This window comes from Esox lucius, chromosome 5, assembly GCF_011004845.1.
Source record: "Esox lucius isolate fEsoLuc1 chromosome 5, fEsoLuc1.pri, whole genome shotgun sequence".
Lineage (NCBI taxonomy): Eukaryota > Metazoa > Chordata > Actinopteri > Esociformes > Esocidae > Esox > Esox lucius.
Window position 1 is genome coordinate 5,972,022 of NC_047573.1, and position 21,638 is coordinate 5,993,659.

Consider the following 21,638-nt stretch of genomic DNA (forward strand, 5'->3'; position numbering starts at 1 on the left):
GTAGAGGTCTAATAATAAAAAAAAATAGCTTCAGTTGGGAATTGGACTTTGCATGGCAGGTTCTGCTGCTCTCCAGAGCGACAATACCTCAGAGAGTTCCCCCTTTCACCCAACCTGTATTCACCCAGAGAAGGATAAATTGATGATACAGTGAGGGAGACAAACGAAATTAATCTTCCAACCAGCTGTCAGGAAGTCTGATCAGATTGGTCCTATAGAAATTGATGGCTGTGTGATGAAACAACAACAAAAACGGGGGAAGAAATTAAAGACGTAATGGAATAAAAGAGCAATGGAACAGACACAGAGCTGAAAATAGAACACCTTTGTATAAGAAACGGTGTTGTGAATTTATCTCTCGTTATCGCTCTTGAAACGTCGCTCTAGGAACAGCGCCGCACATTACGTTTAATTCAAAACAGACACTCACTGTGACAGTCCCTTTTTGCGCTATTTTAAACTAGATCTGGTGTCAGACTAAATCGCAAAACAGACGGAAAGATAGACCATGGTTCTAAAAAACTTCAACCCTCTCACGCTGATCTCTTTCGTCGCTAAGGGCTCAGGGACCCGACAATGACCACTACGAGCAAAGGACCTTCCAGAGTTTAGTGACAGAAGGGTACAGCAAAAGACCCTTTACCTGCGTATCCAGGGCGACAGACACACTTGAAGCCCCCAGGTCTGTTGATGCACGTGCCCTCTTGGAGGCAGGGTGACACCTCACACTCATTCACATCCAGGTCACACAGGACGCCAAAATATCCAGGCGGGCAATTACAGCGGAATCTAGACAGTGACAGACAGAGGAGGTTTTGTGATGGTTAAACTACCGTATTTAACTACTGGACTGCAAACACCAACGGCCAAACCCACAAAATATATACATAACATATACATAACATATCCATAACATATCCAAAAATTATCCATAACATATCCAAAACATATCCAAAACATATCCATAACATATCCATAACATATCAAAAACATATCCAAAACATATCAATCAAGTTTCAATCAAATTTATTTATAAAGCCCTTTTTACAACAGCAGTTGTCACAAAGTGCTTTACAGAGACACCCGGCCTTAAACCCCAAGGAGCAAACAACAGTAGTGTTGGATTTCAGTGGCTAGGAAAAACTCGCTAAGAAGGCCGAATTTTAGGAAGAAACCTAGAGAGGACCCAGGCTCAGAGGGGTGACCAGTCCTCTTCCGGCTGTGCCGGGTGAGATATTAAGAGTCCAATTGGAATAATAAATAAACGTCTCTGGGCTAAATCCTAGACTAGGTCAAAAGTATGACCAGGTAGACAAGGACAGGGACAGCAACGGGCCCCCCAAACCAGGTACTCTGCAGGTGTGGACCAGGACCTCATCTCCTCCTAAAATTTAAAACTGGAGGAGACTGAGAAAAGTTAGAAAGTGAATTCCTCATATCCCCCAGCACAATAATATAGCAATTTCTATTTGTTTAGAAATTCTAGGTACAATTAAAAGGCCTGCATCTTGCGATCGTAGGTTACGTGTAGGTATGTATGGCTTGATCATTTCAGCAAGGTAAGTAGGAGCAAGTCCATGTATTGATTTATAGGTTAAGAGTAAAACCTTAAAATCAGCCCTAACCCTAACAGGCAGCCAGTGTAAGGACGCTAGGACAGGAGTAATGTGTTACATTTTTTTGTTCTAGTTAGGATTCTAGCAGCCGTTTGCAGCACTAATTGTTTATTTATTAATTTGTCTGGATAACCAGAGAGATGAGCATTGCAGTAATCTAGTCTAGATGTAACGAAAGCATGGATGACATTTTCTGCATTAGTTTTTGATAGAAAGTTTCTAATTTTTTGCAATGTTTCGAAGATGTAAATAAACAACTCGAGACATATTATATATGTTCTTCAAAGGAGAGGTCAGGGTCAAGGGTAACGGCAAGGTTTTTTACAGTTTTTTGGGATACGACTATGCAGCCATCAAGGTTCACAGTGAGATCTGCTAACAACGCTCTTTGTTTCTTGGGTCCTAAAACGAGCATTTGATTTTCTTGAGTTTAAGAGCAAGAAATTCTAGGTCATCCACTTCCTAATATCTGAAACGCATGCTTCCAAAGTAGCTAATTTAGGGGCTTCTCCATGCTTCATTTAAATATATAACTGTGTGTCATCAGCGTAACAGTGAAAGTTTACATTGTGATTTCGGATTACATCGCCCAGAGGCAGCATATATAGTGAGAACAATAATGGGCCCAGAACCGAGCCTTGAGGAACACCAAAGCATACCTTTAACTTGTCAGAGGATATGCCATCCACACTAACAAACTGATATCTTTCAGATAAATAAGATTTAAACCAGGCTAGAACATATCCACGTAGCCCAATATGGGTTTCCAGTCTCTCTAAGAGAAGGGAGTGATCAATAGTGTCAAAAGCCACACTAAGATCAAGAAGCAACAGGACGGATGCGGAACCTTTGTCTGAGGCCATTAGAAGGTAATTTATTACCTTCACGAGTGCAGTCTCAGTACTATGATGGGATCTGAAACCGGAATGGAGTATTTCATAAATGTTATTTGTCTTTAGGAAGGCATTCAGTTGTTGGGAAACACATTTTTCTAAGATTTTTGAGAGGAACGAGAGATTCGATTATTGGCCTATAATTGTTTAATATGTCGGGATCCAGATTAGATTTATTTTAGAAGAGGCTTAATTTCCGCTATTTTTTGTGAGTTTGGTACACATCCGGAGGAAAGGGAGCAATTTATTATGTTCAGCATTGGCTGACCTAGCACAGGAAATTGCTCCTTAAGTAATTTTGTTGGAATCGGGTCTAGCTGAGAGTTTGTGGGTTTAGAACTCATTACAAATTTAGTAAATGTGTCGAGCGATATAGTATTAAAACATTTAAGTGTCCCCATTGACACCTGGTCAGGGAGGTTCAGGACATTTTTAGGACAACTGAGATTTTGAGGACCATAACTATTTAAGGAGGAGTCAGTTATTTGTTTTCTAATGTAGTTCATGTATTCATTACAACTAAAGTGAAGACCCACTTCACTTGCTAAGCTTTGCTTTTATGTTAACTTTGCAACTGTATCAAAGAGAAATTTTGGATTGTTTTTGTTCACCTCAATCAGGTTGGAGAAATAAGCTGATCGAGCAGACGTGAGTGATTTTCGGTATTGTATTGTACTGTCTATCCAGGCTAGTCTGAATACTTCCAACTTGATGGAGCGCCACTTTCGCTCCAATTTTCTGGAGGCTTGCTTAAGTGCTGTAGTATTGTCTGTGTACCAGGGAGCAAGTTTCTTGTAGCGTATTTCTATAGTTTTTAGTGGTGCAACTGTGTCTAATGTATTTCGCAGTGTTGAGTTTAGATCCTCGATTTGATCGTTTACAGATTTATTTACTCTGTCGTTAATGAGCGAACTTATATCAAGGAATTTATTTGTAGTCCGAGAATTTATAGTACGGCTTTTGAAACTCATTGTTTGCGGAGCAAGTGGATTTCTTGTTTTAATGGTAAATGTAATAAGACAGTGATCCGATAATCCAGGATTTTGGGGGGAAATTATTAGATTTACAATATCTATTTTTTCGTGACAGGACTAAATCTAAGGTGTGATTGTGGCAATGTGTTGGACCTGAGACATGTTGGATAAAACCCATTGAGTCAATTATGGCTTCAAAGGCTTTTTGAAGAGGATCATGGGACTTTTCCATATGAATATTGAAATCACCAAAAATTTGAATACTATCTGCCATGACTACAAGGTTAGACAAGAATTCTGGAAACTCAGTGAGGAACATTGTGTATGGCCAGGGGGGCCTATAAATAGTAGCTATGTAAAACGATTTATCGGCCTGGTTAACTTTCATTAGTAAAACTTCAGAAGAATGAAACTCAGTGATATGTTTGAGAGTACATTTATATTTACTGTCATAAATATTAGCGACACCCCCTCCTTTTCGGGATGCACAAGGGATATGATCACTAGTATAACCAGGAGGAGAGGCCTCATTTAAGGCAGTGAATTCATTAGGCTTTAGCCACGTTTCACATAAACCAATAACATCTATTTTATGATCAGAGATTAATTCATTTACGGCGACTGCCTTTGGAGCAAGGAATATAACATTTAGGAGTCCCATTTTGAGATGCGAGGTGATACAGTCATTTTTATTTGTGACCGAGGCGGAGGAAGGCTTTATCTTAATAAGGTTGTTTTTGTTAGCACTACCGTGTTTAACATTTCTAAGCATGGAACGAGTCACAGTAGCAATAGGTAAAGCTGTACTAACTACTCTGGCTATGCTATCGACAGACTCCACTATGTTAGCAGGCTGGCTAACAGCCTGCGGCCTGACCTGCACCCTATCACATATCCATAACATATCCATAACACATGCATAACATGTCCATGCATGTTTTTGAGGGTTTATGTACTTTAATAGTAGTGTGTATACATATACAGTTGTGTTCATAAGTTTGCATACCCTGGCAAAATTTGAGACATTTTGGCACTGATTTTAAAAATAGGGCTGCAAAAGAAACTATCCTTAACATATGATCATAGTGATCATATGAAGCCATTTATTATCACATAGTTGTCTGGCTCCTTTTTAAATCATAATGATCACAGAGGTCACCCAAATGGCCCTGATCAAAAGTTTACATACCCTTGAATGTCTTGCCTTGTATCAGACACCCAAGGCGATTAAAGGTTAATTTCCCACACCTGTGGCTTTTTAAATTGTAATTAGTGTGTATAAATAGTCAATGAGTTTGTTAGCTCTCACGAGGATGCACTGAGCAGGCTAGATACCGACCCATGGGAGCAGAAAAGAACTGTCAAAAGACCTGCATAACAAGAAAATGGAACTTTATAAAGATGGAAAAGGATATAAAAAGATATCCAAAGCCTTGCAAATGCCAGTCAGTACAGTTCAATCACTTATTAAGAGATTCCAGGATCTCTGCATACCTAGCTAAGGATAGGTAGAACAAGAAAGATTCAGCCAAAACTGCCAGAGGAATTGTTCAGGATACAAAGAAAACCCACAGGTAACCTCAGGAGAAATACAGGCTGCTCTGGAAAAAGACGGTGTGGTTGTTTGAAGGAACACAATACGACGATACTTGAACAGAAATGAAATGCATGGTCAGTAAGAGTTGCTAGAAAGAAGCCTTTACTGTGCCAGTGCCGCAAAAAAGCCTGGTTAGAAAATGCCCGACAACACCTTGACACACCTTACCGCTTCAGGCACACTGTCATTTGGAGTGACGAGACCATAAGCAGTATGTTTGGAGAGGTCAACAAGGCCTATAGTGAACAGAATACCATCCCCACTGTGAAGCAAATTGGTCGCTCACTGATGTTTTGGGGGGGGGGGGGTGTGAGCTCTAAAGGCACAGATAATCTTTTGAAAATTGGTGGCAAGATGAATGCAGCATGTTATCAGAAAATACTGGCAGACAATTTGCATTCTTCTGCACGAAAGATGCGCATGGGACGATCTTGGACTTTACAGCACGACAATGACCCTAAGCACAAGGCCAAGTTGACCCTCAAGTGGTTACAGCAGAAAAAGGTAAAGGTTCTGTAGTGGCCATCACAGTCTTGTGACCTTAATATCATAATGCCACTCTGGGGAAATCTGGAGGCATTTTGCCCAGACGAATGGGCAGCTATACAATTTGCAAGAATTTGGGGCCTCATAGACAACTATTACAAAAGACTGCATGCTGTCATTGATGGTAAAGGGGGCAATAAACAGTATTAAGAACTAAGGGTATGCAGACTTTTGAACAGGGGTCAGTTCCTTTTTTTTCTTTGTTGCCATGTTTTTTTTTTATGATTGTGCCATTCTGTTATGACCTACAGTTGAATGTGAATCCCATAAGACATAAAATAAATGTTTTTGCCTGCTCACTCATGTTTTCTTTACACATGGTACATATATTACCAATTCTCCAAGGCTATGCGAACCTTTGAGCGCAACTGTATATATAGTCTGGTCTCAAGGTTGCAGAAGCAAAGGGTGAATAGAAAAAATACCCTGTTTGGGCTAAATATATCGTAGCAGTCAGGTGCATGATCTGAGGAATTTGGTACCGACAGAGGCTCTGACCCAAATCATTCCCTACTCTTGTCAATCCCCAGTATGGGACAAGGTCAGGTGCCATCCTGGCTGTGTCCAAGGCCCGGGCTTCTTCCGCCAAGACGTAACAGCGGGGCGGAGGCCTCAGAACCCGCCAGGACGGCCCAGTCAGGGGAACGCTGTGAGCAGCCCGCGTTGGGTCGTCGTGGGACCGAGTATCAGGACTCGAGACAAGCTGGAGACAAACCGTTTAGGATCTAAATTGGCCCTGGGACTTGTCTGCCCCCTCGGTCCAACTACAGCCCTGTACCGCAAACCCCCCGGCTGCCATTAAGGGGGAGAGCTACAGGGGTAGCAAATGGCGGGAGGGGGAGAGCGAAATAGTGAAAGAGAGGGAGGAGGAGAGAGATATAAAGAAAGAAAATAAAAAGAAAAGAGGAGAGAAGAGAATAAAGGAAGATAAAGAGAAGATTACCCCCGTGGAGGGAAGAAACCCAATCTACAGGCATGATGTGTTCCTGCTGAATGGGCCCCGCTGTCTTTAGTATGGTGGCTTATACCGCGCACGGATGAAGAAAGGCTTGTTATATAACACTGGATGGCTGTCCCAAACGACTCCCGCGGCCCCAGTTTAGTGCACTACAGAGGTCACCTCACTCACGTCCCTCTGGCCAATGGCAGTGCACTACCGGAGGGGCCGAGGTGTAAATTTGGGATGCGCCCGGATCGAGCGCTTTGGAGAATAACCACGCTAGGCTAACATAGCTACCGCATGGGGCTCATTGCAAAGCTGTTTTTGTTCCTGTGCTAATGGTTCAAAACAAACAGTTCTGAGGGATGGGGGGCGTACCAAAACTAAACACTATCCATGGTTTAGTGCACTGAATTTGACCAGGGACCACAGCGCGCTCCACAGGGGATACACAGGTTGAGGGAGCCATTTGGAACTTGAACATACAGTGGCATTCAATAGGATTAGTTAGCTACTAGCTAAGGCTACTATTATTCATTTAGTTATGGCTTGAATTAGCTGTGACGTTAAAAAAGGGAAAAAGGTAACAACCTATTCACAAGGTCTTGGCAAATGCCTCCATTCTGGCAGGGGCTGGAGGCACAGTCATTGATGTCTTCCTCACAGTGTTGGCCAGAAAATCCAGGTTCACAGTAACAGCTGAAAACAAAAACAATCATTAATATTGATATCTTCCTCCTGCATAAGACATAGAAAATCTATCTGTTTACTCACAGTGACATATGCAAAAAAAAAAAACACGGATCGATAAGATGACTACATTTGATTTGATTAATTATACATTGGTTGAACAAAGCCTTTCAGATTGTGAATGTGTCTGACTAAACGTTAAGATAAGCCATGAAGAAGGTGTAATGAGCAGCCCCGTTATAAACTGAAACGGTCGACAGTTGCTTATTGAATTGACCTCATTTCCATTCCAAAGAGTGTGTTATTAGGCCACGAGGCGTTGTTGTTTCCATGACGTTTATGGAAATACAGCATGAGCCGTTTGCTGATCCAACAGCTTGTTTAATCATATGAAAGGGTCACGCTTGGCGTGGAGGAACCGCAAGAAAATCCATCTGAACTTACACGATAACAATAATATACAGCTCGGAGTGCATTATGTGTTTTCATAGATTCAGTAACGTAGATATGTACAAAGAGCACACTGTATACTGTTCATAATGTGTTTAGAAGGAGCACAAGCAACCTGCCAAAGTATATGATAATGTTCATTATAAACCAGGTGCTTCGAGTCCTGAATGCTGATTGGCCACATAACCCCCCCAACCCCCCATGCTTTATTGCTTAATTAAACTTCTTCAGTCGTCATTTAAAAAATAAAAGTCTACACGGTGCCTGTGTCTGATAATTCTCCCCTCTGAGACCTTAAAGTTCATCCCGTCCTATCCATCTTGAGATTGTGGAGCTAAATATTCTGTTGTTTCAATTTCACCATATTTGATAATTGTCGCCTTGGAATAAATTGCACTCATTAGTGTTAGTGCAATTACTGCTAAACGGTTGCAGGAATTGTGGATAATTGACAAAATACACAATCATCTGGTATGCGTTTAGAATTCATTATTCACAAAACCTGACAGCAGTCTCCATCTGTGTTTGTCTTTTTTGTCTTGTGCAAAGGCAACCACATTTAGCTGGACAATAAACGGGGTTCATCTAAAGCAGCAGACTACAAAGGACAAAGAGAACCTTTTGATAGGAAGACAATGGACACAAGTTGCCCACCTGTGAAAATGTACATGTGAACACTGCTGCCTTTTTTAGCCTGTGAATATGTTAAAGACGGCGGTTCTCTTTCACCTGTAGCTGTTGACCCCATCAAGACAGCGGCCCTGGTTCTGGCACGGGCCCGAGATACACTCCTCTGTGTCAATTTCACAGCGAGTTCCCTCGAATCCTGAAAGATAGATGAGATGGTCATGGATCAGTAAGCCTCGCTACATCCTAAGAGGCGAGCTGGTGAGGCAGCGACCGTCAGCAGCCACGATAACAAAGGCCCTGGTGAATGAAAGGAAGGGAAGTAGAATGGCCATTTTAATGGAACTAGTAGCCCCTGTAGCATATCTCATCTGCCGGCCCCTTGGCTCTCACTGTTTCCCCTCTCAGAAGACTGGATAAGTCTAATCATACTTCAGTGGCACAGACCGATTGGTTGGAGGTCTGAGCGTTGGTGGCAGGGGGAATTACGGGAAGTTGGCGGTGGTGCGGGCGGTGGGCGGGCGGGGGGGGGGGGGGTGTGGGTCTGTAGGAGTCGAAGAGGGTTTGTTAAGATGGAGGCATGAGTTGAATGACAGTGAACGAAGAAGAGAGGCTAAGCTCCAGAGGCCCCTTTGGCTCTTGTTCATTAAGGGGGCGAGGGGGGACGGTGTGGCTAAGCAGATCAGCATGGCTGCTTCGTGGCTCTTCTGAAGGCATGCAAGGAGGTGGCCTGTGAAGGGAGGGCATTCTCTCTCCTCCTCTCTCCTTCTCTCGCCCCCCTCTACCTACCTGCCTGCCAGACAGAGATATTTCCTTTGGTGCCTAGGCTTCCTGCAGTTCTGGTGGTGCTACTACTTCCCTCTCCCCAGCTCCATTCCTCACGCCTCCAAACTAACCCGCGTTCGACTATCAATGTAACGGCGCGGACATTTTGAATTCATGCAGCAATGTTGATTGATTGTCTTTTTGAGAAGCAAAAATCATTTGTGAATTTGAGGTTTAGTACATGCAATAACTTACTGAGAGAAAAAAAAAATAATCATTGTGAGGATTTTGATTCATACGATGTACTGAAATGTTCAGAAGGAACCGAGATCAAATGTTTTTCGGTTAGGTCTTATTCTGGTAAGGTCTTATTCCAGTTAGGTCTTATTCCGGTAAGGTCTTATTCCGGTAAGGTCTTACTCCTCCTTCACCAGTCTCCTCAGCTTAATCCAAACTACAGTGCAGATTCTAAATTCCACCATATGTTTAAACAAAGCTAAAAGAAGACCAAATCCTTAAGTTGTAGATATAGTCCCTGAATGCCTGTACATTAATACCCTCTGAGATTAATGACCACAGTCATTGGGGCTAATTAGCTGGAGGCAGTATCCTTTAAACTTGACCACATAAATCAGGATTATTTCTAAAAATATGTAATAATATAGTGCTTGGTGGTTCTTTATTTCCTCTATGCATTTATCTACCCAATTAAAATAGCTCCATTTGGCAGTATAGATAAATTAGGTTGTAGGCCTACATACTGTTCCTAGCTAGACCTACAGCACAACTCATTTTGACCCACTACATCCAGTCCTTCTCCACACATTAAAGTATTAATGGTGGCATTCGGATCAGGCCAGAGAAATCCACACAAAAACATGTTCACACCTGCCATAATTTCCATTACGCAACTACATGTCTTGCAGCCAGGGGTGAATAGAATTTTACATGAGAGCTGATTGGCTGCTTATTGTATTATTTATATTTCCTTCTCACTTCAAATAATGAACACAGCGGGTGGCAGTCTAGACTGCTGTGTAAATAAAAATTAACTGACTGTCTCTACATAGTTGTTGTTGAAATCCCTCATAGATCAGCAGTATCGCCTTGACGACCCCCGTGACTGACACAGAAACCATCACCGGGAGAATTACAGCCGGCCGAAGACACACACCCGCGGAACACCAGACACCCATCATACTCTGATTGAAATGTCCATCAAATCCACTTCTGATTCGTCAGCGCGTTATTCCCGGCGATGTGTCCCCCGTGGGATTACTGGAGCCACACAAGTCCTGATTCCTTCCGAAGCGCCGCCTCAGGAGCAGTGATCACACCATGATTGAATGATTTTCTGAGCGGTGAGGGCCCGGGGAACATCCCATCTCAACCTTCCCGTCGTTCCCTTTGACAGAGGAAAGAGCCCCGTCCGCATCCCAAACAACCAAATAGCCGTACACGTTGCCGCCCTTTGCCTGGAGCCCATACGGTCAAAAGCAGGGCACTACACTGGGGGGAGAGTGCCGTTTGGGCCCCGTTCAACACTTGGCTGGGTGGCTGTGGCAGCCAGAAGCAACTAGTAGCCCGATGCATTACATGCGTTGACATTCCAAATTGTCCCAGAGGTGCCTTGGCCATTGGTTTGAGTGACGGCTCGGCCCGGGAAAGCTCTCCTGTCCCATAATTCACCGGGAGAGACTGTGTGTTCTCTCTCCAGTTCCCATGGTATCCCTTTCTGCCGTCACACGACAGGTGCACAGGACCTTGAAGGCAACAACACAGAGGCTACTGCAGCAGGATACCACTCATAGCAACCTCTAATTTACCCCCTGATCGGAAATGCATGATGGGTTTTTGTGACTCTAAAGGTGTTTAAAGGGATACAACGAACAAACGATTATGCATTTTGATATGACACGGATTGATTTCAGTCTACTAGCCGAAAAGCTGGAGTGCTTTAAATCTCAAATGTTTCACAAGCAGCTTATCAAGAAATATTACACAGCATGTGACACGTTTGAATGGAATGTATTAGTTGCTGGTAGGATATGCTTAAAATGTAACAACTAATGTATGTTTATGGTGTGATAGGAAATGTTATTGAATGTGGTTCATTACTGTACTCTTAGCCAGTGTAGTAATCACATCATATCATGACTATGAAATTGGCTGTTATATTCACATTAAATAGATGATCTGTCGGTTAAAGTCTCTATGTAAAGCGTCACCTTGACTGCCAACTGTTTTCCCCCAAATTCAGATCTGGACCCTGCAGCCAGTTCAACAACTTTTTTTTCAAATCTGAGCTTTGAAGCCAGTTCAACTGCTTTTTTTCAAATGTGGACTGGGATGTCAGTTCAACTGCTTTGTTCAAATGTGGACTTTAAAGCTAGTGCATTTTTTTTTTATTTCTTACTATTCCCCACTAATAAGGGACATATTTAGACAGAAGACAGCATGTGCCTGCAATTAATTACGCTGTAGAATATAAAACTAGCAATAGTCCAGACCTAGCGTGATGAGACATAAATATCCCAGGCTTAGGAGGTGGGTATAAAAATCACCCAGGTTTCTACATAATGAGGAGCCATCTAACTAGCTACGCTAATAATAATGCCTGTGAGGGCCCATCAGCAAGTAATGTTCCAATGTAATGTTCAAACTGACTCACATACACACACGCACACACACACACAACCATGCACACACACACACACACACACATGCGCACACAAACAACCACATAACCACACACACACACACACAACCACACAACCACACACACACACAACCACACCCACCCCAACACTTACATGCATGCTAGCATGGATGCACACGCCCTTCAGCACAGATATAGAGCAATCCTGGATACATGCTAAATGGTCAAAGAGGGAGAAATAACAGCAACCGAAACAAGTGCCATCTGAGAGGAAACCCAGGTGTTTGTCATTGGACCCTGCGGGCCCTCCTGGCTTTCCCATAGTGACATGAAATATTCCAGCATGCTGACAATAATATGATTATAGCGGTCTGTTCATAAACAAAATGCAGCGGGGACACTTTACCGCACCAAACAATCCTATTTGCCTTGACAAATACGTGTGTGGCGTTGCATAATTGATCCCAAACACCGCCTCTCTCCGGACACCAAGGCAAGCTTGAGGCAAATCCAAGAAAGCGTTCTCTTGTAACGCGGTAAGAGCGAAGGAAATAAAAATGTTTGTATTTTGTAAGCTCTTGGAGAAAAAATAGAAAGTATTATCTAGTACCTGAAAGGGTTCTGCAGCTGTCATCACAAGAGAACCCTTTGAGGAAATGTTTTTAGTTCCTTTTACAGGAAACAATTAAATGGTTCCCACACAAACCAAAAAGAGTTCTCTTTTTTTATAAAGGTGTAATGCACGTACAAGAGTCACACAGAATGCTGCAAATGATTAGAAGTCCACTCCTATACATACACGACGAAAGAGAGGCAGAGGCACTTCCGCTAAATATATCTGATTCTACAAACGCATGTATTAGCAAAAACACACATGGAGATACTGCTTGCCTTTTCGCTCAGGAAAGTGGCTTGGTGGATATTAGGAAGTGAGTCAGAATAGCTGATTGTCCTTCACAAAGGCTCTCGGTCACTGGCAACGGCGGCCTTGTACGGGGTGTGGCGCGAAGCCTACCATGGGCAGCGACGTAGCGTACAGAGAACACACAAGCACAGGCAGGACCGACAAGATTACACCAACGCACATAAACAAGATAATTTGAAACGGGCCGAGGGGTTTCATTGAAAGGAAGAAGATGAAGCTGCTTTGGATTGCTCCCATGGCTCCCAAGGCCAGGTCCACACCACCACATTGTCCCGAATGCCCCCTTATTGTTTCCGGCATGGGGCACTGTGGGGCCTCTTTCACCTGTAGAGCGCGGGTCTACACCACCTTTGGCCAAAGAACAACTCCGTAGTCTGGCAAGCACGGTGACCCTATCGAGCCCTTCAAGACAGCTTTGACATCAGCCGAGAAAATGCTGGGTTGAGACACATCAAAGATGGTCAACATGGGCAGAGATGTCAACGGAGAGGTAAATTAAGCCTCAGACTTCAGATGGTGATTGCAGAAGGAATGGAGGCTTCAGACGAACTTTACTTAAGTATCCTGCATAATTGGTTCTGGAGTTTGATAAGCAGGGCTTGGAAAATGAGGAGAGTTCTTCAAGGGGCAAAGATTAGGGGACTGGAGTCAAAATGGAAAATGACAGATACAAAATAGCTCTCAGCGAAAATTGGAAGTTTTTGAACTGATGTAAAGCTCATTTGATAGGCCCAAAATGCTGTTATTACAGAATCAGCAGGGATACTGATGGAAATGTCGACTCTCCCCAAAGCCTTCGGTCTCCATCAGACACTTTGATCCAAGTCACATACTTATATTGACTACATCCAAAATGGCAACCCATTCACTTGGTCTAGACCTGGGCCCAAAGACAGTTGGTCAAAAGTAGTGCACTATTTAGGAAAAAGGGTGTCATTTAGGACATATGCATACCACATCTGACAGACTTAAATTGTTACACAGCTCTTCCAATTTTTAAGGCATGACGGAAGCCATTTTGTTTCAGATTGAGGTTGGGACATTATACAAGTACTCTAAAAAGTGTGAGTGGACATAAAAACACATATAAGTTCCCTTTTATTAAAAAGAATGTCTTCCATAGTTGTTCTGGTTGTTTTGTGAGCTGGATAAGTCACTTATCCTGCTTTGCATAGTAGACATGTCCTGTGGACCGCCAAAACATTGATGCGCGTGCATCCTCATATGGAAAAGCTCCAAAGCAGCAGGATCGCTAGCACAGACACTGGTGAGTCCACCTGCAACAGAGACGTCTAAACTTCCCACAGACAAAACAGCAGAGGAGGGGTTTGGCTTCAGTAAAAGGCCACCGCCATTCCCTCTATACATTTAGGCCTGTGCTGTTAGTTTGGTTGAATCGTTCAAATCTCCAGGGTTCATCAGTGCACACAACCTCAGTCGGGATGGCAACATCAGTCAGTGGTCACCAAGAAGGCACTCCCACCTGTGGCAGCTGTAAAAGCAAAAAACGAACAATCTTCCAGTCAAACCCGATTGGGCTTTACGCATCAGTCCGACCGCCTCCATCACTGTCGGGTCTGCTTCCCCATCTGCACACTGCATACTTTAACTGTAAGGTGGGCAGCCACCTGTCCTCCACCGAGGAACTCAATGACTCCAGGGCGAGGAAGGGGGCCGGCTGGATAACTGCTGGCCCCTCCCACCCCAGCCACCCATCGTTTTCCTGCAGCAGGTGGAGGGCAGGTGGGAAGTGCAGGTTAATTGTGACAAAGAACTGAAACTTCAACCTTTAACACTCTCTTTTTACCCTCATTATGTACTTGAAAGTGGCATGTCAAAAAAAAAGTCTAACTGAAATATCGGTTCAAGAAATTCCGTACACACAGAAACATTTAATTATATAATAATCATATTATAATTGGGTCTTTGTATGCATCAGTAAAATGGATCGACGTATTTCCTCCCCAAGAGATGGAAAAACTATTGGCCGGTACAAAAACGACTAAAGATTTAAATGAAAATAACTGAGGAATCCATCCAATCACAAGCCAGAGTTTTCCAACGAACCCAGCCATCATGTCATCAGTAGTGTGGCAGAAGCCCCTGGCTCTACTATACACAACACACTGCCGTTAGGCATATATCCAGAAACTGCTTCATATAATCAGGGCCGGGGTGAAACATTCACAAAAGTGTACTTGGCACAGCTGCGAGGAAGTTGTCCGCCAACTGCTTTACACACAACAGTGCACCCCCCCCCCCACCCCCACCCCCAGATTTGCCCCCACACACTATTTTGCATGGTAGGCAATCTCCATTTCTGAGGTGGGGAGGTGACGGGTAGTGTAGAGCCTTGTGCAAATGAAAGGGCTTTGCTCTCCATCTGGCCCGGGGACACCTGAGGGGATATTCCAACACCACTCCGTGTTGCCGAGTGCAAATTGTTTTCGCGTGTAAGAGGATGCGGAGATGCCAACGACGACGACGCTCCTAAATGACTCCATCCAGACGGATAATCTCATTCCCTTGGTGTAGTTTGCATCGCTCCCTGGCAGCAATACAAAACAAGGACACCAGTGGCACCGTTTCCTGCCCCAAATAGTTCCCAGAGGCTTTGAGACAAGCCAATGGGGAGTCACGGTAAGGGTCATGGCACACAGGTGGCAGCATGGTGGCTCGACACCCGGCTGTCACAAAACCAAGTGTTCGTTTATGTGCCGCATGAAAATGGGCGACCATGATTTGCAGGCAAATTTAAGAAACTAAATAGATTTATAAGAAGGATGAATTCAAATATAATAAAGGAACATGTTTAGTCACAGGCTACTATGAAGTATGAAGAGCAATTACCGGATGTGATGTGACGGAGCAAGGACCTGCTTTGCTCAAAAACTAAAGGGAAGTTGGGGGATCACGTTTCATAGTAACACCATACATCTTTCCTTGTTCAAGGATACAACAAAAGAATGTAGAATATGAAGATAAACAATATTTACTTGTCCCCCAAAGACCTTGCTGGCTGGTGATATAATGGTAATGTCAACCAGCACCCAGCAATTCATGCGCAGAAAAACATCATATGATCTCAAGGTTGTGTCACATCAAGCTGCTGATTTCGACAAACATTTACATGTCACTTCGCCATTTTAACCTGGTCGTAGTAATGACTTTTTCACAGACTAAAGAAGCTGGCTCTTTGACTTGTGAAACCCTGAACCTCGGTCTCGTCTGTCGAGTCTGCTCCGCAAGCGCTCCCCGTGGAATTCCAAGGCCGGGCCATAGGATTTGATGTAACTAATATGCTTCATAATGGCTCCTTGCGGTGCTCAGATGCGCTAAGCTGTTGTCTTCAGAGACCTTGCGGTGGAACACGCAGGTGGCAACGTTTTGCCTCTGTCCCAAATGGCACCCTAATAACTTCCCAGTGCTCTACCTTTAAACACGGTCCAGAGAGCTCGGGTAAAAAGAAGCGCATTACAGTATGTAGGGGATAGGGTGCTGTTTGGGACATCATAAAATTAATTCAAAGAGAATTCTTGTGATAAATTATACTGTACTTTCCTGTGCCGTTCCATGATGTCATCCGTACTAACCAGGTTTGAAAAAAGATGGACGACTTTGTTTAATCACTGGCACTACCTGGGCCAAAAACTGCTTTCTAACAACTTTGTTGATAGCGAGGCCCAAATTCAATTCCCCGGATGGTAATTAGATTCCATAGAGATTATACACATGCCTTGATTTGGGCTAGCTTTTATGGGATCGATGTCATTAAGTTTTCTGTCAATCATCTGAGGTTTCGCCACTGAAGGTAAGTTGTTAATAGTTCCTTCAGCGATCATTAGTGACTGTTTATTATGATGTGCAGTATATTTGAAATTGGTAAACACTGAATGGTCAGTAAATCCTGAATTGTCCTCTCATTGAATTAAACATTTAGATTTTTACAAGTCAAGCAAGCCACAATAATAAACTATTTTCTCTGTTCATCTTTTGGTTAGCGATTTAGGTAATGAAATGTTGCTTGTTTTGCAGTTAGAGTTTGTGCTAATATATACATATTTTAATTATGTTTTCTTGACAAAGAAAAGGTTTATGCCATAGTTAGAGAGTAAATAAATAATTGTCCAAACACAACATTGACAAATGCTTTATTATAAGTTCTGTTTTGGTTTTGGTTTAGATTTAGCTTTTGTTTGTGAATGTGGCCTGTTCTGTTTGGTTTTTTCCTTTGAATTTGAACGTAGCTTGTCCTTTTGTAATGTCCCTTGTTTTGCCTTGTTTGCCCCTCATTGTGTCCCTATATAAGATCCTCCAGCCCCAGTGTTTCATGTTGGTTATTGTGTGTGGGTTCATGTCGACGTCTGTGCTGCTTGTCGGTCTTTCTCGATTAAATTACTTTGGTTTCTTGAATTCTCTGTGCATGTGTTCTGCTACCCATGCCACACCATGACACAAAAGACACAGTCTAGAAACAAGAGAAGGGCTGTTCTGGCTTTCCATTTCAAAAACCCTTTGGTTCAGATTTTAACACAGATTTTAATGCTTCACACACAGCTGTCCATGTCTGGCGAGTCCATGTCCAGTAATGGTCATTGATTTCAGCCACAAAAAGGCAATTCATTTCTGAAGGTTCTAATATTTTTTTCCCAGAGTACACAAGTACAAGTAAGTACATTGAAAATTCTCTCTGCTGCAAAGAGATTTTATATATTTGAAATAGATTAGGATATTTAAAGTGTACTAAAAAGCTGTTTCCAGTCATGTACAGTATTATACTTATATTGAAGTAGGAAATAAGTGAGTCCATTTTAAAACACTGGAGTATGTATATTCATTACTATTTAAATGGCACTTAAATACAATATTTACTATTTACTATTTAAGTACAACCCAATTGGTTCCACAAGAAATTCCTGCTTCAAATTATCTGTGAGACATAACATTTTCCCAGAGAGTTATGATCAATTGCTCCACGATCTCATCTATAAACATACTGTGGATACTCTTCCCTGCAAATGAGTCAAAGGCAATAACACATTTTCAAAATGTCACTTTGGCTCTGGGACCAATCAGATTGAAAGCCTATCTATCTGGTACCAATCAGACGGGTAGGTCTAGCAAGGTGTTTGGGAAGCACACAAGTGCACAGTCTGTGTTCCATTGATTTCCATACAGTAACGATGTGAAGGAATTATCTTCTCGCCCTGAAATTGATTAGATTTGAACAAGGTAATCCATTATGGTTCTGAAAGGACCACTTTGTGAATGTTGATAAATGGGCTGCAGAAGGCCATTTTGAAATCTAAGAGTGAACATATGAACACAAGTGTTACACAGGAATAATGAGTAAGTATTGGTCTTCAACACAAACTTTTTCTTAGTTTGGACATTTAAAATGGCTGTACTGACACAGAAATACATGACACTGCATGACATTTAAAATTGCTGTACTGACACAGAAATACATGACACCGCATGACATTTAAAATATCTGTACTGACACAGAAATACATGACACCGCATGTCATTTAAAATGGCTGTACTGACACAGAAATACATGACACTGCACGACATTTAAAATGGCTGTACTGACACAGAAATACATGACACTGCATGTCATTTAAAATGGCTGTACTGACACAGAAATACATGACACCGCATGTCATTTAAAATGGATGTACTGACACAGAAATACATGACACCGCATGACATTTAAAATGGTTGGAATTTAGCTGATATATCCATGTGTCCAAATACACAGTATACAAAAATACTACTTATCCAGGGTGTATTTACTTTCTCAAATGGATGTATGTTATGTACAGTATCGAACAAAAGTGAGTACACTCCTCACATTTTTGTGTGACTTTTCATGTGACTACACTGAAGAAATGACACTTTGCTACAATGTAAAGTAGTGAGTGTACAGCTTGTATAACAGTGTCCATTTGCTGTCACTTCCAGTGACCAGTATGAGGGAGTGTGAGAGCGATGACACCAAATTTAACACACCTGCTCCCCATTCACACCTGAGACCTTGTAACACTAACGAGTCACATGACACCGGGGAAGGAAAATGGCTAATTGGGCCCAATTTGGGGTGTACTCACTTTTGTTGCCAGCGGTTTAGACAATAATGGCTGTGTGTTGAGTTATTTTGAGGGGATAGCAAATATACACTGTTATACAAGTTGTACACTCACTACTTTACATTGTAGCAAAGTGTCATTTCTTCAGTGTATATTTACAAAGATGTGAGGGGTGTATTCACTTTTGTGAGATACTGTATATACTTATGTTATAGGTTGTCCTTAAACATGGTATTTTGTCTGTTAGTGTTTCGCTTTTACTGTGAAAGTCTAAAATCGTGTATGCAGGCTTTTGTCGGTATCACCGTGTGAGGTGTGTGTGTGTGTGTGAGAGATTAATATTACATACTCACTTCATTTACACAACAAATGTCCGCTTCTGATGCAAGACATACCTACGTACCTACAGTTCTGCCAGAAACAGTTGGGCAAATTGTTTGCCCAAGAAGCGAAGAAACATGGCAAAACTGCCACTACAGATGTACAGAAAACACATCCATGGCTATAGGGAACGACTGATTGTGTTATTTTGGCAACAAAATGTGCTGTGCTACAAACTATTGAACAAACTATTGAGTCTGAAGTGTCAATAATTTTGTCAATGCCACTTCTGTTAACTTTATGATTTAAAAATATACCATATTTGTTTCTGAATCAAAACAAAGGTTCTGAAATATTTACAGTAAAATAAAGAATTGTGAAAACCAAATGCTTTGATCAGTTTCAGTGTGTTTTTAGAGACAATGGGTTATTTTGTAGAAGGTGCAAAGGTGCCAATACTTTTGCCCACAAGTGTATTTATTTAATTAAAATGCTAATCTTTATTTAATTAAAATCCTTTAATTAAAATCCTAATGGTTCAGTTTGTAGGTCCAACAACAACCAGATATTATGATAGAATTCTGATTCCAGCCACCAGGGTCTGTGTGTGTGTCTGTGTGTGTGTGTGTCTGTGTGTGTGCACGCGTGTGTGGGAATACGTTTGTGTGTCATTAATTTGCTCTTGTACTCATGAAATGTAAGTCATTCTAGTTCCCTAACATGCTCAAGATAAGCTCTCAAAGCCTATGTAATGGCTATGTTAGGGATAATGGTTGATTGAATACATAGAAACAAAAATTGACTGGGCACAAATGTTCTCTATTGGAACTTGCTTTGTATTGACTGCAAGTCATTATAAAACTCCATTAGCTGTGCAATCACAGTTGGTAATGAATCTGGCCCCTCTGAAGACCCTTTGTGGTCAATCATTCACACAGAGTGGCCGGCCAGGACTTATTAACACCTGTGTTCGCATTGTCTCAGATTCTCGGAGTCCCTCGTCAACATGTTGCAGTTCAATAACTAAATGTCAGAACTAGATCAGCGTCCCTCCTTGTCTAGCTTTGTGATCCTTGGCTCACAACGTAATCAAACTGGTTTAAATTTAGAATACACCAGTTCGCTGTTAACTGTGAATGTTTTTCTTAATCCATGTGCTTGCTGCCCTGTTGTTGCTTTGAGTAGCTTTTTTTCTTCTTTCCATATACTGCACATCATTTTACATTGCTTTAATACAGGGTTCCACTGTAAAAGAGACCTTGGTTTTGGCTTGACTTCTCTGTGAAAAATAAAGATAAACTCAGCAGCCAGAGTCAGACAAAACGGTCAAGAAGACTATACTAAGAGTCCACAGAGCTAAGCTGTACACATTGCAAAATAACCTTAATATTGACATTAACAATTTGTAAAATCACCCATTCGTGCCATCTTTAATGTTAATTTGTTGTATCAGAGTTATTACATTTTAATTGGTTGCTGTACATCAGCCTAGTGTCTGAGACTGCGTGTGTATGGGGGTGTGTTTGTCTGTTTGTTTCTGAGACTGCGTGTGTATGGGGCTGTGTGTTTGCGTACCTACGCAACACACACCCAAAATAACACAATCAGTCGTTTCCTATAACCATGAATGAGTTTTCTGTACCTCTGTATTGACAGTTTTGCCAGTTTCTTCACTTCTTGGGCAAACTGGTCCAGTTCTGCCAGATTTGAATGGTGTCTCTCAACTTCTGTTCTCAGATTGCTCCACAGGTTTTCAATGAACATATTGCTGGATCTGTTGCTGTAAAATTATGCATAGTACAAGTGTTTTCAGGTGCTTTAAAAAAAAACTCTGATTTGACCTCATCCGTCAACAGATTATTTCAGAATGATTGGGCCACGTTCGGGGATGTTTTGGCAAACCGCAATCAGGCTTTCTTATTTGTCTCTCAGCCATGGGTTTCGAACCATACAACCCCCTTTCACGGAGTTGGGATTGTTAAAGTTCAAACTAAACTATTGGAAGGTCAGCTTGAATCGGTGTGACAGTTGAACAGGGTGCTTTCTCCAGCATCTGAACAATCCTTTACTGAGATCTCCCAACAATTTTGTCTAGAGTTACTTTGCCAACATTGGTAATCATGAATCTGATAGGGTGGCTATGACATGCAGAGATCCACAGGGATCAGTTCTTGGACCGCTTTTGTTCAATCTCATTATGCTGCCTCTGGGACAAATTCTACAGAACAACAGCATTAACTACCACAGCTATGCCGATGTTACTCAAATATATATGGCTCTCGAACCGTATGACAACAGCTCAATAGACTCTCTGTGTCACTGTATAGAGCACATAAATACCTGGATGAACCAAATTTGTCTACAATTAAACCAAGATATAACTGAGATTATAGTGTTTGGCAACAAAAATAAAAGTGTGTGATCTTGGTGTTAGACTCAGACCTAACATTTAACAGTCATATCAAAGCGGCCACCAAAACAGCATTCTATCATCTAAAAATATAGCCAGAATCAAAGGCTTGGTGTCCCAAAAAGACCAAGAG

At 42.1% G+C, this 21,638-nt stretch overlaps 1 protein-coding gene across 1 annotated transcript in view; it reads right to left on the reverse strand.

Moving 5' to 3' along the window:
- Positions 1-21,638, reverse strand: part of eys (eyes shut homolog) — a 296,854-nt gene that overhangs the window by 165,384 nt on the left and 109,832 nt on the right. The window contains exons 27-29 of the mRNA XM_020046358.3: positions 8,436-8,532; positions 7,158-7,265; positions 644-789 (exon numbers count right to left, since the gene is read on the reverse strand). Of these exons, the coding sequence (XP_019901917.3) occupies positions 644-789; positions 7,158-7,265; positions 8,436-8,532 (351 nt within the window). The remainder of the gene's footprint in view (positions 1-643; positions 790-7,157; positions 7,266-8,435; positions 8,533-21,638) is intronic.